The 14817-nt window shown below is 41.3% G+C and overlaps 1 protein-coding gene across 3 annotated transcripts; it reads right to left on the bottom strand.

The window, feature by feature from the left end:
• Positions 1 to 805: 805 nt before the first annotated feature.
• On the bottom strand, positions 806 to 8507 carry LOC133931364 (uncharacterized). 3 transcript variants are annotated; one of them, XM_062378229.1, is made up of 19 exons: positions 8275 to 8507; positions 6747 to 6965; positions 6423 to 6650; positions 6205 to 6291; positions 6025 to 6114; positions 5825 to 5951; positions 5627 to 5727; positions 5361 to 5529; positions 5107 to 5228; positions 4316 to 4444; positions 4113 to 4211; positions 3980 to 4037; positions 3810 to 3885; positions 3573 to 3699; positions 3303 to 3460; positions 2744 to 2816; positions 2460 to 2654; positions 1968 to 2061; positions 806 to 1887 (listed from the first exon to the last, which is right to left on the bottom strand). In XM_062378229.1, the coding sequence occupies exons 2-19, from the start codon at positions 6819 to 6821 to the stop codon at positions 1070 to 1072; spliced, it is 2826 nt and encodes a 941-aa protein (XP_062234213.1). In that variant the 5' UTR covers positions 6822 to 6965; positions 8275 to 8507; the 3' UTR covers positions 806 to 1069. The 3 variants fall into 3 exon arrangements, with proteins under 3 accessions (XP_062234213.1, XP_062234214.1, XP_062234215.1); XM_062378230.1 differs by having other exon boundaries at positions 6747 to 6958; XM_062378231.1 differs by lacking the exon at positions 6747 to 6965 and having other exon boundaries at positions 8275 to 8506.
• Positions 8508 to 14817: the final 6310 nt, after the last annotated feature.

Genomic DNA, 14817 nt, shown 5'->3' with positions numbered 1-14817 from the left:
TCTCCACGTGGCCATGACACGCGGGACCAACTGCAAGCGGGCCCCACGTGTCAGTGGCGACGTCACCTCATGCAGTTCTATCAGTGGGGCCCGCATATCAGCGCACTCTCTACGATCGGAAGCATACGGTTCCTTTCCTCTCTCAGGAAGAAAAAAGAAGCATACGGTTCCTCCTTAAAAAAAGCAAAGAAAACAGAAATATATTCCATGCTTAAATAATCACCAAAATCTTGAATTCTCGTTATTTTCAGAGAAACAGGGTATCATACCCTGCTTTTATTCGGAGCATATTACAGACTGACACCAATCTTTTTTATTCGGCCATGAACCCACACAAACCAACAAGGACCATACACAGAATTAGCATGTTCGTTTCTTCTTGTACTGGTCACTGGAGAATACGACACCTTATCAATATTAGATAAGTGCACATACATTACAACGTAATATAAATATTAAATACAGTAACATTAAGCATAAATTTAAAATATGAAGATATGGATGTGTCGTCAAATAAATACGCGGGAGAGATACGGTAGCTTGATTTTAGATGAAATCTGAAAAGTGAAGAATATTATCCACTAATTTTCCTCTTAATTTATTTATTTATTTTTATTAGTAAAACAAATATCATATACGTAGCCGATAAGGCTGTAGGACAAGAGTAAAAATAGATAAATTATTCAAATTTTAAGATTTTTATTAAATAGGATAAGATTAGAGAAAGAGATGACATATGAACTAACTTGTATTTTATAAAGTAGAGATTATCATGTTGTACAAGTGTGCAATCTTATAGGTCAAATTTGTAAATCGCTATACCCGTTTGCCATTTTATTTTCACCATTCAAATTACACAGATAACATTTTGCCGGGTAAAACAGTCCTGGGAGTTTGGTATGCCATATCCGAATCAAAATGGCACGCCTTTCTGTCGTATATATACCGCGAAAAATCATTTTGTTTTCTCCTTTCTATTAGCTATCTTGTACGACAACGAAAGTTCTCAAACTGGCATGCAAGCCAGCTTGCTTCTTCTTTCAGTAGGGTAAGATGATGGTCATCATCATCATCTTAGTTGCTCAGACGGTGCAAGGTTAAGCACCATGTCAGGTCCCTTCTCCCCAGAGGCAGAGAACTCGTCAGGCACGGGTATGCCCAGCTCTTCGCAGACGAACCGGACAATGCCGCGCGTGACGCCTCCCAGAGACATCTTGTTCACCATCACCGCGATGGCAAAGTTGTTCTCCACGTCGCAGAACCCCGTCGACCCGCCCATCCCGGAGTGACCGAAGCACTTGAGCATACGGCTGGAGCTGTTGTACCTCCTGAACCCAAGCCCGAACTTGCCATTCGGATGTATCATGCTTTCATATTCGCCGACGCCCATGAACGCGTCAAGGATCTTGTCGTTGCTGAAGATCCTGGCGGCGCTACCCCCTGCTGCTTCATCGTCGGCGTCACTAGTGCGTAGCTGGCTGTAACCCGTCTTGTCAGTGTTCCTCACATCTTGCAGAGTTCCTGTGGAACTGCCACCCTTCTTCTTTCCAGTGCCTCTTCTCTTCTTGGGTGGAGTAGTAGGGAACTTGGGGGTCTGCACATGGCTGCCGAGGGGTGGCTTGGAGTTAGCAGAGTGTGGCGGAGGAATAGAGCCACCAGTTGCAAGCGCTGCGTAGTATCGAGCAAGCGCACGGGCAGAGCAGTGACCATTGGCAGCAGGAATAATGGCCCGGCGCATATTTAGCGTGTTAAAAAGAACCGGTATACCAGTTGCCATCTGCGCAACATTGTTCAGCAAAGTCGATGGCACATCTGGCCCTGTCCTTCCTGATAGCTTCTGAAGTTCATCAGTGTCAACTGTCAGGGATGCTAAACGAGATTCAACGCCTGAGAAGGAACAGAATGTGAATTGGAGAGAGTTCTAGTACAAAATCTATGCACTGATTTACTTGAGATCTGCAACATACCTGGTGGAATGCCAATATATAGCTCCCCATCAAGGTGAAGAGGACAAACAATAGCCTCTTCTAAGACCTCTTGGAACTTCTTCCCAGATGCATGCTATTATTGTCAAATATCAGCGTTAGGATTCTTGAAATCGACTTAGAACAGTATAGTGGCTTATAAAGCCCATAACCAACTATAAGCTAAACTTTGGGGGAAGCTTTGGACCCAATAAAAATAGCTTGATGGGGATTTGCATTAAAATTTAGCCTAACCTCAGCCAGATTATGAATTAGTACAGCTCTATGACATCCATAAAGATCTGTTTATGCAATTAACAAAGTCCAATTGTCATGGGTGTGGGCCACGGCCTAGGAGAGGACACAGAAGAGTATCGGTACTGTTCACCTCAGTACCCTTTTTGCCCCCTCCTAGGCCCTGTGGCCCACGCCCATGACACCAATTCTCCCATAAGAGAACAAGGCTATCTGCATAATGGTAGGGGCGAAGCATACCTCTATAACTCCACCACACAGCCAACCAAAGGATAGGTAATGATAACTTTGTGCTGAACCAGGTTCAGTCTCAGGTGTACACCTGGCAATCTGGTTTAGTGTCTCTTCCCAGTCACATACCAACAAAGGATCTTCTTTCACCACATCCCCCAATGCATTGTGCAGACCGGATGTATGATTTAGGAGATGGTGCACCTTTATTAGGAAGCAAAAATCAGATAATGTGATAGCCCTATGAAACGCCAAGTCACATTAAATAATAGAAGCAAAGGAGGTTCTGGTACCTTTATTAGCTCCTTTCTATTAGTTCCAAATTTTGGCCATATGTTGGCAACTATTTCGTCATACTTCAACTTCCTGAAAATTTGGAGTATGTTGTCACATAATAGCTTGAGCTACTTTAACTCGTGGACTACATTCATATTTGAAGTTCTTAACATCCATTTCGGTAAGTCTACATAAAACTCGCAACAACACACATTCAGTGGCAAATATCAGAAATGTAAGTGTTGTTTGACATTTTTTTTAAAAAAAAATCTCGGTTGTCCATTTTGTACTTCAGAACGTAAGTGCGCATTTTTTTCCACGCAAATTATACAAAGATGGAATATCCTTGTTTGTTGGTAATCTAGGGATATTAGAACAGAGCGGCACTCTATAATGCTTCCACCGGAATCTAAGTTGGTGATGTACAAGTACATTAAAATAAAGATCAGGAACACCTATATGCATGAATAATTGAACAATATAGTGTAACTCGAAGCCATGCAAACAGATTTACACCGGCAACGCAAACAGATTTCCACCGGCAACGTCAAGAGAAACTTGGTATTGGATACTCACCCTTTGTCGACAAGCCAATGTACCATCCCAGCAGTGATACCCTTTGTCGCTGAGAAAACAGGAAAGAGGGAATCAGGTTGAACAGGTCGTGGGTCATACCTCCCCAACATACCAGCGGCAGTATCTATTATGACTTTTCCATCTTTATATGCACAGACCTGAGAAAGGAACAAATGTGAGTGTAAGGCGCATGATATTAAATTTGGGTAGACAAATTTCCTACAGCACTGTTGTCACGCAGGATTAATTCCTAGGAGATTATTGACTTACTTGTATTCCTAAAATTTTGTCACTTCCCAACTCAAGTAGATACTTTCTCATTTTAGACTCCACATCAGAGTGAGCAGGAGAGTCATAAATCCACTGACTGTTAGGTATGTGTCCACGCATCAAACTCCTGATGACAGTGAAGGCATAAATCAGCAATGAAAAAAAAAAGAGAGATGGTGTTTTTCTATGAAGATGTGCAACCATTGGCATGACAGTGTAAAATAAATGGCATCTCACCCTAGCAAAGTTGATTCAGCAAAAGGCCTCATGATGTCCAGATAAACTATCCTAACATTGAGTGAAGCTGAAAGACCTATAGAAATCCAAAACAAATGTCATGATGATACTGGATATCTTAGAGGAATGAGTAAGCCCAGATCAAACAGAAGCCTAAATCAAACACATACCTCTAAGAAGATTCAAGACCCTCATAAATATTATTGCATCCCCAGGGAAAGCATCGACCTAAAAGCATGAAAACTATTATGTGACACTCATCTATTGGTTGAGGAAAGTAGTAAGCCGGGCATTCCTACTCACAGGATTAAAACGTTGAACCTCCTTCTTGTTCCATTTCGTCTTTTCTTGAAGAGCCTTGAGATTCCGTTCTCTTTGGTCATTTAATGCCTTTATGTTCTCCTAATAAGTATGAATAACCACAAACAAAAAATTACTCCAAATACCCAAAGTTAATGAAAAGGAGAACAAATGGTGTACAATGGATTTAGTAGCCTTCAGCCCACCTTTGCTTCACTTGCTGTAGTCGACTGGCGAAAGAATATTGTGGCAATCTCCATAGCCTGCTGAGGCATGTCAACCCTCAGTTTAAGCCCCATCTCTGCAAATGCTGACAGCAGTGCCACATGATCTCCCTAAACATTGACATGTTATATCTCAGATTTGTAAATTACATGCAAATAACTAAAGTGTGAAAATCTTGCAAATAAATGACAAAAGTGGAATAGATTGAAGAACCCCATTTTTCAAACCTTGATCATAAGATGTCAATACTTCAAAATACAAGTGCAAGTGCTATGGACACTTTCCATATGTATTATAACTGATACTATGGACACTAAAAACAGTAGTGAAAAACAAAGCCAAGTTCCCAATTCTGTCATATTTCTCTTATAGCGGAATATGTCATTTCTATCTACCAGTCTGCCATATCACTAATGAGTAATGACGAAAGATAGAGGCATATTATTATAAGAAAATATTGTAAGAAAAGATAAGAAATTAAACAAGACATACTTGTTTGGATCTATATCTAGTATAATAAAAGGTTGCAGCTACTCCAAGGGAAATGGTTGTAGATTATACTAGCAAAATACTATCTTCTCTGTGCATTAATTAGAAGATCAAAGCGTCACAAACCTCATGCACGACAAAAGCATCTTTGCTAGAGCCTGCCTCATAGAATTTGATATGCGTTTAGTGAGCCCAAAGTCAAGGAGAATGGGTTTATGAGAAGGTTCCTTGCTCAAGAGGAAATTACCTACAGCATTACTTAGAAGATCAAAGCGTCACAAACCTCAGCGCATGACAAAAACATCTTTGCTAGTGCCTGCCTCATAGATTTTGATATGCGTTTAGTGAGCCCAAAGTCAAGGAGAATGGGTTTATGAGGAGGTTCCTTGCTCACAAGGAAATTGCCTACAGAAAAAAAGAAGATTCATATGAGTATGAATTAATGTGCTAGCAATACAAAGATTTATAAGGCAAAAAAAATTGAATAATACAGCTGAGTGATAGATTATCTTCCCAAGATGAATCGAATCTAAGTACCAGGGTGAGGATCGCCGTTAAAGAAGCCATCGATGTATATTTGATGAGCGTATGCTCGGGTTATCTCTTCAACAAGTTTTTTCTTATCAACATCATATATTTCCAATGAATCATTGTCATTTAAGCGAATCCCATCCATATATTGCAAAATTAGAACCTTGTCGGTTGACTGATACACAGAAGAAGAGTCACTCAAATGATGATAGCTTGACTTGCAAAAATTAACACAAGATAAACAGTATCAAAAATAGAACTGACAAAAAGACCTGAATAACTTCTGGAATCAGTACATCAACAGCACTGGAAACATTGCCACCCCCGCAGTCAGTTTTGCGACTAAGATTCCTGGAGACGGTCCTCGTGTTCTCTAAAATTAAAGATATTGCACCATACATTATCAAGAAGACCTCTTCATAAGCGACTAGACCAAGCATATGACTAAGAACCTGAGCAAACAGAATTACCTGCTTCATGGTTGAAATCAAGTTCCTTTGGTGCCTCCTTGCACCATTCATCAATCATTGGATTAAAATCATACTGAGGTTCTACCCACGCTATCCATTCAATCAATGTTTTTGCATTTTTCAAATCCTGACCACCAATACAAAAATGTAATATATTCCAACAATGTTACCTAAACATACTTGCCAGATTAGAGACAAACCTCCAAGATGGTCTCTTTGACACCATCATGCTGAATTTTCACAACTACATCTCTGCCATCTACCAGAGTTGCACGATGGACTTGTGCTATCTGTTACCAAATGTTCATGAAGGCTCACATGAGCACACTATAAAATTTCCATCAGATAATCAAAGTTTGTTCTGACACTACAGTACTTACTGATGCAGTTGCAAGAGGGTCTAGGACAAAGGCAGCAAATAGATCACTCATGGATTTTCCAAGTTCTTTCTCTATGGTTCCACGAACCTGCACAACAGAGACGAGAACCAGGATATGTTTTTAATCACTGCCGTTTAGATAGATTACAAACAAATGAAAGAACTATATCAGGACAACAATTTTCAATCTTCCATTCACTCAAGAACCGGTAAGAATACCTCTTCAAAAGGGCGTGGAGGAAGCGAGTCCTGCAACTGCTTGAGGACATTTATGTAGGGTTCAGGAAGCACATCAGCTCTTGTGGACAAATACTGCCCGAGTTTCACCCATAGACCTTCTAACTCAATCATCAGGTTGAGAACACGACGAGCATTTCGCTCGTGTGTTTTTGTCCATATGGCGTGCTGTTTAACAGTGCTTACCCATTGAACTCGCTTCTGAACAGCCTGTTTGTACATCAAGAAGATGTTAATCCATTTCTAGCAGATTGGTAGGGGCTGGTTGATGAAAGATCATTAAAAGAAAACGAAACACAAGCACACCTTATAGTCAAAGTAGATAAACAATCCCAAGGAAAAAACTTTGAGGCGCCTGGCTAAGATGTTTCCCCATCCCATTATGATCAGCAAGTCAGGGCAAGAGATGACGGAAATTCTGGTACGCTTTAGGCAGCTCTAGGCTCCTAGCAAGCCAGTTGGTCTTCAGCAATGTCACACGTTCAAGAAAGCAGATTGAAATCAGCAACCTTCTAGGCCTTCACCCTCCATAGAGAAAATATGGATCACATAGTCAGCTCAACTGTTCGAGTTTTTGAACTATAATTTTTCATTGTCAGAAGAGCTGAGACAATTACTTGGCACGACAATCAAATTTACTTGAGAGCTTCCATTTATGTTAAATCAATTAAGGTGGAGTAAAAAATGCAAACAGCAAAAGCACAAATAAAGGAATCCGATACTTCTGCGTCACATGTTTAGTGACATTCGTTGTCAGGGCAGTTATTCAGAGATAATGACTTGCCATGACAATCAAATTTACTTGACAACTCATGTTTTTGTTAAATCAACTAAAGATGGAGTAAAGAAGCAAACTGCAAAAGCAAAACTAAAAAGGATTCTAGCCTCCCGTGCCGCATGTTCAGTGACATGCCAATGAGATGAGCAAGTAGTTTCCAGGACAAGAAGCCTTGAACTACGACAGATGCAGCAGAAATATGTACTGTACAGTCAGATGGTACATGGACAGTATAGCTTAAATACTCTGGCCTTTTCGTCCCTCCCAGCCGAGTTTTCCACGTGTTGTAACTTTCTCTTGAGCAAGTTTAATAGTTTTCCAATCAATCATCATGTTCCACTGTTCTTAAAAAAATCACGTTCCACTAAATCCTTATAACAATATGCAAATTGCCACAAGGACTTCCAAGCACGAATATAAAAAGACTTGTCAAACCTCGACGTGCAGGCGCTACCGACGCTATCTTACAAGAACAGAACACATAGACCACGGAACAGGCTTCTCTTCACCAAGCACGCGCTTTTCCACCATCAACACAAAAGAAGCTCACACCCGAACTCCAAGCCGTTGAAGCAGGTAATGACTCACAAGAAACCCATGATTCGACCAATCCCATTTTCTGAGCAAGATTACGAACCGCAAAAGGCGCTGGTTGGGGGATAAACTAAACTCTTTCGCATGAAGATGAACACATGGCGATGCTAACCTCCAACTACACACAAGCAATGTCCACTAGTACTTTACTTGATCAAAGGTTGTAAACCCGTAACTTTACACTGGTCCGCGAGAAATAAAGAATATTTACATATCATCTTAGCATAAAAGCGCGATTTTTTTCCTGATCACATGGAGCTCTCCCCACGAACCCCCCCTCAAGTACCTTCTAGGCAACCAGAATCCCAGAAAACTTCAACCAAGAACCAGATTTAGCGCCCAGAGAGGGACATTAGTACTGGAATTGGTAGCGAAACCGCACACAGTGGCAAAACCCGAAGAGACAACACACCGACGGGATTATCCCCCAAAAGAATCCTCAGAGAAGGGACGGGGGATTACCTCGATTTGCTTAGTTCAGCGAGGGAATTTGGCAAATTTCGTCGGATGCCGGCGTGGTTTAAAATTGATACGACGAATCCATTCGCCAAAGAACGAAAAGAAGAAGAAGAAAAAATCAGTTACTTTTCCGTGGGGAAATTGAGGGCGAAAGAAAATTTCTCCTGAACTTCGCAGAAGCAGAGAGAAGTGCAGAGCTATTTATTCCAAGAGGCTGATTTGCATCTAAACCCTTTGCATTACCCTGTATTGGTTTTTTAGGTCACGACAAGTCAATTCCAGAATCTCGTTCTGTAACGAGTCGATTCTCCCATGCAATTTTCTCGTGTGGAAGAATCAAAACTGCTTGTGCGATTGAGAACGCAGTGAAGATAAAGGAGGCTCTTTGTCTGTCTTGATTCGCCGTGTTTGTTGGATGGATGCTGACATGAAAGCTCTAAGAAAAGTTAACTTTCGTGGCCGCTAAGAGAAGTTCAAACTTTAAAAAAAAAACACGTCAATTTTAGAATCCCATATTTATGCTGTGTTTGGTTGGACTGAAACTTTTGAATTGAAAAGTTAGTTTCTAATTTCTAGCTGATAGATTTTTGTTACTTATTATTAAAATAAATTTTTAGCTTGTCAACATACTAAAAATCAGGAAAATTTCTTTCAAACAGCTTCTTAACTTTTTAGTTCATTTCCTTATAAATTAATTTTTCAATTTTTAAAAATCAGCTTCTCAATAGCCTGTTTGTTAGGCATATGAGTAACTGTGTAGAAGCATCAGAACCGCTTATGTGAGGTTCTTTTCTTTGGCCAGGGGAAAAAGTTTTTTTTTATTATTTAGGCGAAAAAGGTTCCTTCTATTTAGGAGAAAAAGGTTTTTGATTCGTGGTGTGTTGTGGGTGGATGCGTGCTGACATGCAAGAGTTCAGGAGAAAAATCTCGTGGACTCCAACATGTGTTTTATTTGCATGATGATATGATGCCGGTGTTCCCTAGGCTAGGCTGGCTCTTTGATCGGAAATTTGCATGATGATATGCTCGATGATGTCGTCCATCCCTAGGCCCAGCGGCTCATCCACGGGGCTGAGGGCTTGAGCCTATCCTGAAACACTTCAGAGCTTCTTAATCTATCGAGGTTTGAGAATTTGAGTCTCCTATTCTAAAACACTTGAAAGCCTCCTAATAAGAAAGAAGAAGAGAAAATATAAGAGAGAAAGAAGGGGGGGGAAAGTTAAGCCTCATTTAAATCTTGACTTTGAATTCATCACTAACTAGACCTCACACCATACGTGCTCTGGAGCTAGACAAGAAATTTTCTCTTTTCCGGGTGCATCTCTTGTGTGTATTCAACCATATTTTAAAACTTTGACTAGTGATAACGTACACGTCGTTTTGACTTTCGAATGTAAATGATTGTAGAGACCGAGCGTTTGCTTGGGTTGTAAGATGTCAGGCGTGCGTCGAACACGCCGGTGTTCGAGCCTTTCGGCCGGTACGGGTGCCCATCAGGTGGATTTGATCCTATTTTTTTAAGTATGTATACGCATGCACATTTAGTGAGTATCTATTTGTATCGTGTGTATTTAAGATATATCTGTGCGTGCGTAGGTTGGGTGTAAGTATAATATAAGTAGATTATATATGTCCTAATATGTAGCTCTAAAAAAATATAAATGATTGTAGTTGATTCATCATCGGAAGCCCTTTCTTACATGTGGTCATACTTTAAATGTCGAAACATCAATATGGCCTATAAAATAAATACTACAGATAGATACTTATTTCTTCTAATCGTACTGGTAATAAGAGATATGATAATATCATGACGTGACAGAAATTAAGTTAAAATATATTTTGATTTATGTACGATAAGTGATGGATAAGATTATCAATTATTTTATCATGTTTTAATTACTTAAGTTTGGTTTGTTTGAAGTTCAGTTATGTCCAGTATCAGGAAGTTCAATACAGAATCTGAAACCTCCGGTCCAATTAGAATTTGGAACTTTCAGGTCTAATCCGAAACTTCAAGATTTAATCTAGAACTTCCGGATCGATACGAAAACCAAACAGAGAGGGGTCATTCGGAGGTCCATTCGGAACTTTCGGGTTCTACAATTTTTAAGGATTCAATTTTAATTTGGAATGTGCTTTGAACCAATTTGAGGTTTCTTTTGAATTTCTTTATTATGAATTAATTGGAGTTGAAGTTGGAGATATGGATTTGTTTATCTTATGGTGTGCGGATGATAGATGTAACTTGTCGAATGATGGTGGAATGATCAAAGCCAAACGAGATGTTTGGTGCTGGACGATCGAGAAGGCAGGACGAAATCAATGGTGATTATAGTTGTACACATGGATGTCAAGTGAAGCATGAAAGATGAATGGAAACGACGTGTTGAAAAAGTCAAGCGAAAGAGATGACAGTGTAAGTGATAAGGTGCTGTCGGAGGGTTAACTCCAGTCGTAGGGATCCTGAGGGACCCCTTTTTAGAGATTCGACTGGGGGGATGATTCTGAATATGTTTGCCGGAGAAATAAATGGATATGAATGCGATGGCTGGCGGGGTGGAATGATCTAGTACGGAATGAAGTAAATGCACTGGGGTTTAGAAAGGTTCGGGCCGCACGGAGGCGCAACACCCTATTCCTGTATGGATGCTATAAATGCCCTGAGAATGTCCCTCAAGGATGTTGCTGGCTACAAGGATGTCTGTCTATCCTAGATCCTGGGGCTCCTTGTTCTTCGATTTGTGTGTATCTGTTGGCTTTGGGTGCTCTTGGACTTCTCGATCTTCTCTACTTCCTTAACTTCTTCAACCGTGCAGAGCTTGCCAGGCTTTTTCAGCTTGAGCGCTTTCACTTCTCCACTTGTTCAGAGATATTCACTTGTCTTTGTCCGTGCTGCCAGCTGCTTTAAATACCCACCGGCAGTAGCGTGCCCCGAATGGGAGGGCACGAGTTCCAAGGCACCATAAATGGAAAGGGCGTCATCATAGCCTTTATGCGAAGTGACGGGGGTTGAAAACGCGCCCCGCACCCGGTCATCAGTCGCCATAATGGCACTGGCAACGGGCGCCATGGAGAGGGCCCACCGGGCAGCCGCAGAGCGACCCGGCGTGCCCGTCCTGTCTTGTTCTCCTGCCACAGCAGCGCGGCAGACGGAACGCTCGGCCCTTGCGACATTATCCCGAGGCGCGCCGGATGGCACGAGATGGGACCCGTGCATTTAATGTTCCCACGCCCTTCTGCCAGAATATGGCAGGAACTGACACCGAGCGTGGCGGGAGCAGTTGGAGGTGACAGGCCACGCGCGCTCTTAAATGTGGCCTCGGGCCTTTCACTGGCTAACACCTCATCGCTGGACCCTTGTGGGGGCCATTGACAGAGGGGCTTTCTGGGTCGTCGGGGGACCAAGTGCTCGTGGGTCACTGTTCACCTCCCCGAGCACTCTCTCCCGAGAACGCCCTTCCTTGGTCCTCGGGGAACCGAGTGCTCGGGGGCTACTGTTCACCTCCCCGAGCACTCTCTCCCGGGCATGTTTGTATGGATCCTCGGGGAACCGAGTGCTCGGGGGGCCGCGGCTCACAGCCCCGAGCACTCTCTCCCGGAACTTCCTTCAGTGGGCCCTCGGGGTACTCGGGTGACGAGGGGCTACTGCTCGCAGCCCCGGGCACACACCTCCCGGTACTTGGTTCTCCTGATCGTCGGGGGACTTGGGTGTTCGGGGGTCACCGTTTACCTCCCCGAGCACTTTCTTCCCGTCACTTAGTCTTCGCAGATCGTTGGGAAACCCGGGTACTTGGGGACCACTGACTGTGGTCCCGAGCGCCCTCTCCCGGGACTTAGTCTTTTTTACCTTTCGGAGGTGACCCCGCGGGATGGCGCCACGTGGCGGATTGCTGGCCTGGCCTCGGGATTCGGGGACCCCTGGTTCCTGATTCACCGACAGGTGTCCCAAGGGATTGGGAGCGGGAGAGATTTGCCGACGGTCAAGATTACAAAACGGAGTACACGTGTCGATATCTGAATACTTGCTTGAAGTCAAGTAAGTGATAGTGAGTCATGTCTTGAGAAGCGTGCAAAGAGTTTCATGATTTAGCCTCAAAATCGTGGGAAGGATGAAGTGCACGTAGTATCATCGCGAAGCTTGTGTCAAAGCGAAAATAAGTCATGAAGACGTCATGATCGTTCGATAGATGATGAGAAAATAGACTAAAATACCCTTATTGGTAGGTATGAGTGTACTACAGTAGAGAGTTATTTTAAGAACAAGTTAGGAAATTTAAGGATTAAGAAAAACAAGCTATAAAATAGATAGATAGATAGAGCTATGTAGGAGAGGTGAATCAGCCACTTGAGCCTCTTGATACATTCATATAAGAACTTTGTGCTAGAGTTTTAGAGAAGAGAAAGATGAGTGCTTAGGCTATGTATTAGCTAAGAGCTATGTGAGGAAAAATCTTTGTAATCCGCATAAAATAAGGTTGATATCTACAAGTAATAAAATTTGTGTTTACTCTTGTGCTTGTATTCATCTCCTTCTAGTTTGTCTCTATTGTTTTCCTTACAAATTTGCAAGTTTTTTGTCCTTCGGTTGCGATTTTTGTTTTCGTGCTAAAACTGATTTTTTTTCAACTTGTTAGAGTGGTTCTTTCCCGTTGCTAGAGGCATAAAATTCACGTACAAATATATACAATTAGATATTGAATTTTCTTACTTCTTATCTATTAATTTGAAGACTATCTTCACCCAGTGTTCATCATTTTGATACTTAATTGTTTCTTCTCAAGATCCAAGTTTTGTACGGGAATGAGTCATAGATTGATATGTTGTTAAACCTAGCGTTCGATCCCAACCATGAGGTTCGCAATTGATGGATTTTCAAGTTTAGATTTTGAATTTTTGAATCGTTGTACTGATCAACTCGGAATTTTTGGGTCAATCCGGAACTTCCGATAAGTTAGAACTTTCAGATCCAACTCGAAACTTCCCGATTCTTTTGTTTTCGCTATAATTTTTGTGTCTTGTGTTCCATGTTGTGATCATTTTTTAAGATGTATTAGGTGTCAAAATAGGAGGTTATCTATTTAAAAAAAAATTATACAATATATTCACCCCTCTCGGCATCTTTCCGGTCCTACACGTGAGGGTCAAATCGGCATGTTTATTATTATAATCTTCACGTGTAGAGTCGGCATGTTTATTATTAGGAAAAAAATATAAAACCCTTCTAAAAATCATTTGAATTTTGAGTTTCACTAATTTTTTTTTTCAAAAACCTCACAGGTTCGACTTTGTTGCAACCCAAAAAAAAATTCACAAAAAATTCTAAAAAAACTAGAGATAATTTTAAGACCTTCTGTGATTTTTTTTCAAAAATAATATCCTTTGCATCATATTTCATGGAGAGAAAATTTGAAAAAAACGTGTAGCTTATTTATTAATTCGAGTTAAATGCATAGCTAATTATTTACTAATCAAAAAATATGAAACCAATTTTTTTAGTCTCCTTACATGATTCTCTATCTTCTAAAAATACATGAAATCTTGAAATAGTTATTGTAACTTGCAGCATTGAGTAAATGTATTACAGATAGATTAATTCATACCTAATCCATAACACCCAAAATTAGTGAAACCACTTTTATTAGTTACTTAAACAATAAGGTCTTAAAATTGTCTCTAGTTTTTTAGATTTTGTTTTAATTTTTTGGAGGGGTTTTGCAACAAAACTAAATTTTTAAGGTTTTTTTAATAAAACAATTTTTAAGGGAAAAATCAAAATCCAAATGATTTTTAGGAGGTTTTTTTATTTTTCCCTTATTATTATAATCACCCTCGTGATCATGCTCAACAGCAAGACGTGACCGGTCGCGTCGGCGGGCTTCTCCGGCTGTTGCACCTGTCGCCTACCTCCGTGCAGACTTGCAGCCGCAGGGGCTATCTGCACATGCCAAACTTGGAAGGGTCAGACTGGTTTTGGCATGCCAAACTTGGAAGATTTGGGCCCGAAAAATGGCCCTCTTCATTTTTTGGCCGGTTAAAATTTTAATTTAATATAACTTCCAACCAAACACTATTTGACAGTTAAAATTTGATGACTCTAATTTTGATATGATTAAATTTTGGTTTGGCTTTAAGAGGTGAGAACCAAACAGCCCTAGAAGAACGATCAGGGGCTGAGAGACACGAAGCTAGTGACACACGCGCCGCGTTGAAGCCTCGCGTCCACGTAAGAATTCGCCAAGACCGACAAAAATAATTTAAAGGCAACAACATCGAACGAGCCATCGATCGAAGCTTCCGTCGATCCTCTGCCGCTAGCTTGTAGCAAACCTCAGGTACCAAATAATATGACTTGGCAATTTGAGGAACTGGTACAGAAATAGAAGAATCTAGAATGTTCCGGGAGTAGATTGGAAGGCTCTAACTTCTAAGGGAAGCAAGTAAGAGGAGCCATGAGCCGGGTTCGGGCATAGGCCTGAGTAAAAAAGGCCCGGCCGAAAAAAAGCCTAAGCCCAGTCTGGATCCAGCCCAGACAGGTCCGTTGGC

Source organism: Phragmites australis, chromosome 10, assembly GCF_958298935.1.
Source record: "Phragmites australis chromosome 10, lpPhrAust1.1, whole genome shotgun sequence".
NCBI lineage: Eukaryota > Viridiplantae > Streptophyta > Magnoliopsida > Poales > Poaceae > Phragmites > Phragmites australis.
The sequence above is the reverse complement of the archived record's forward strand: the minus strand, read 5'-3'. Positions and strand labels throughout refer to the sequence as shown.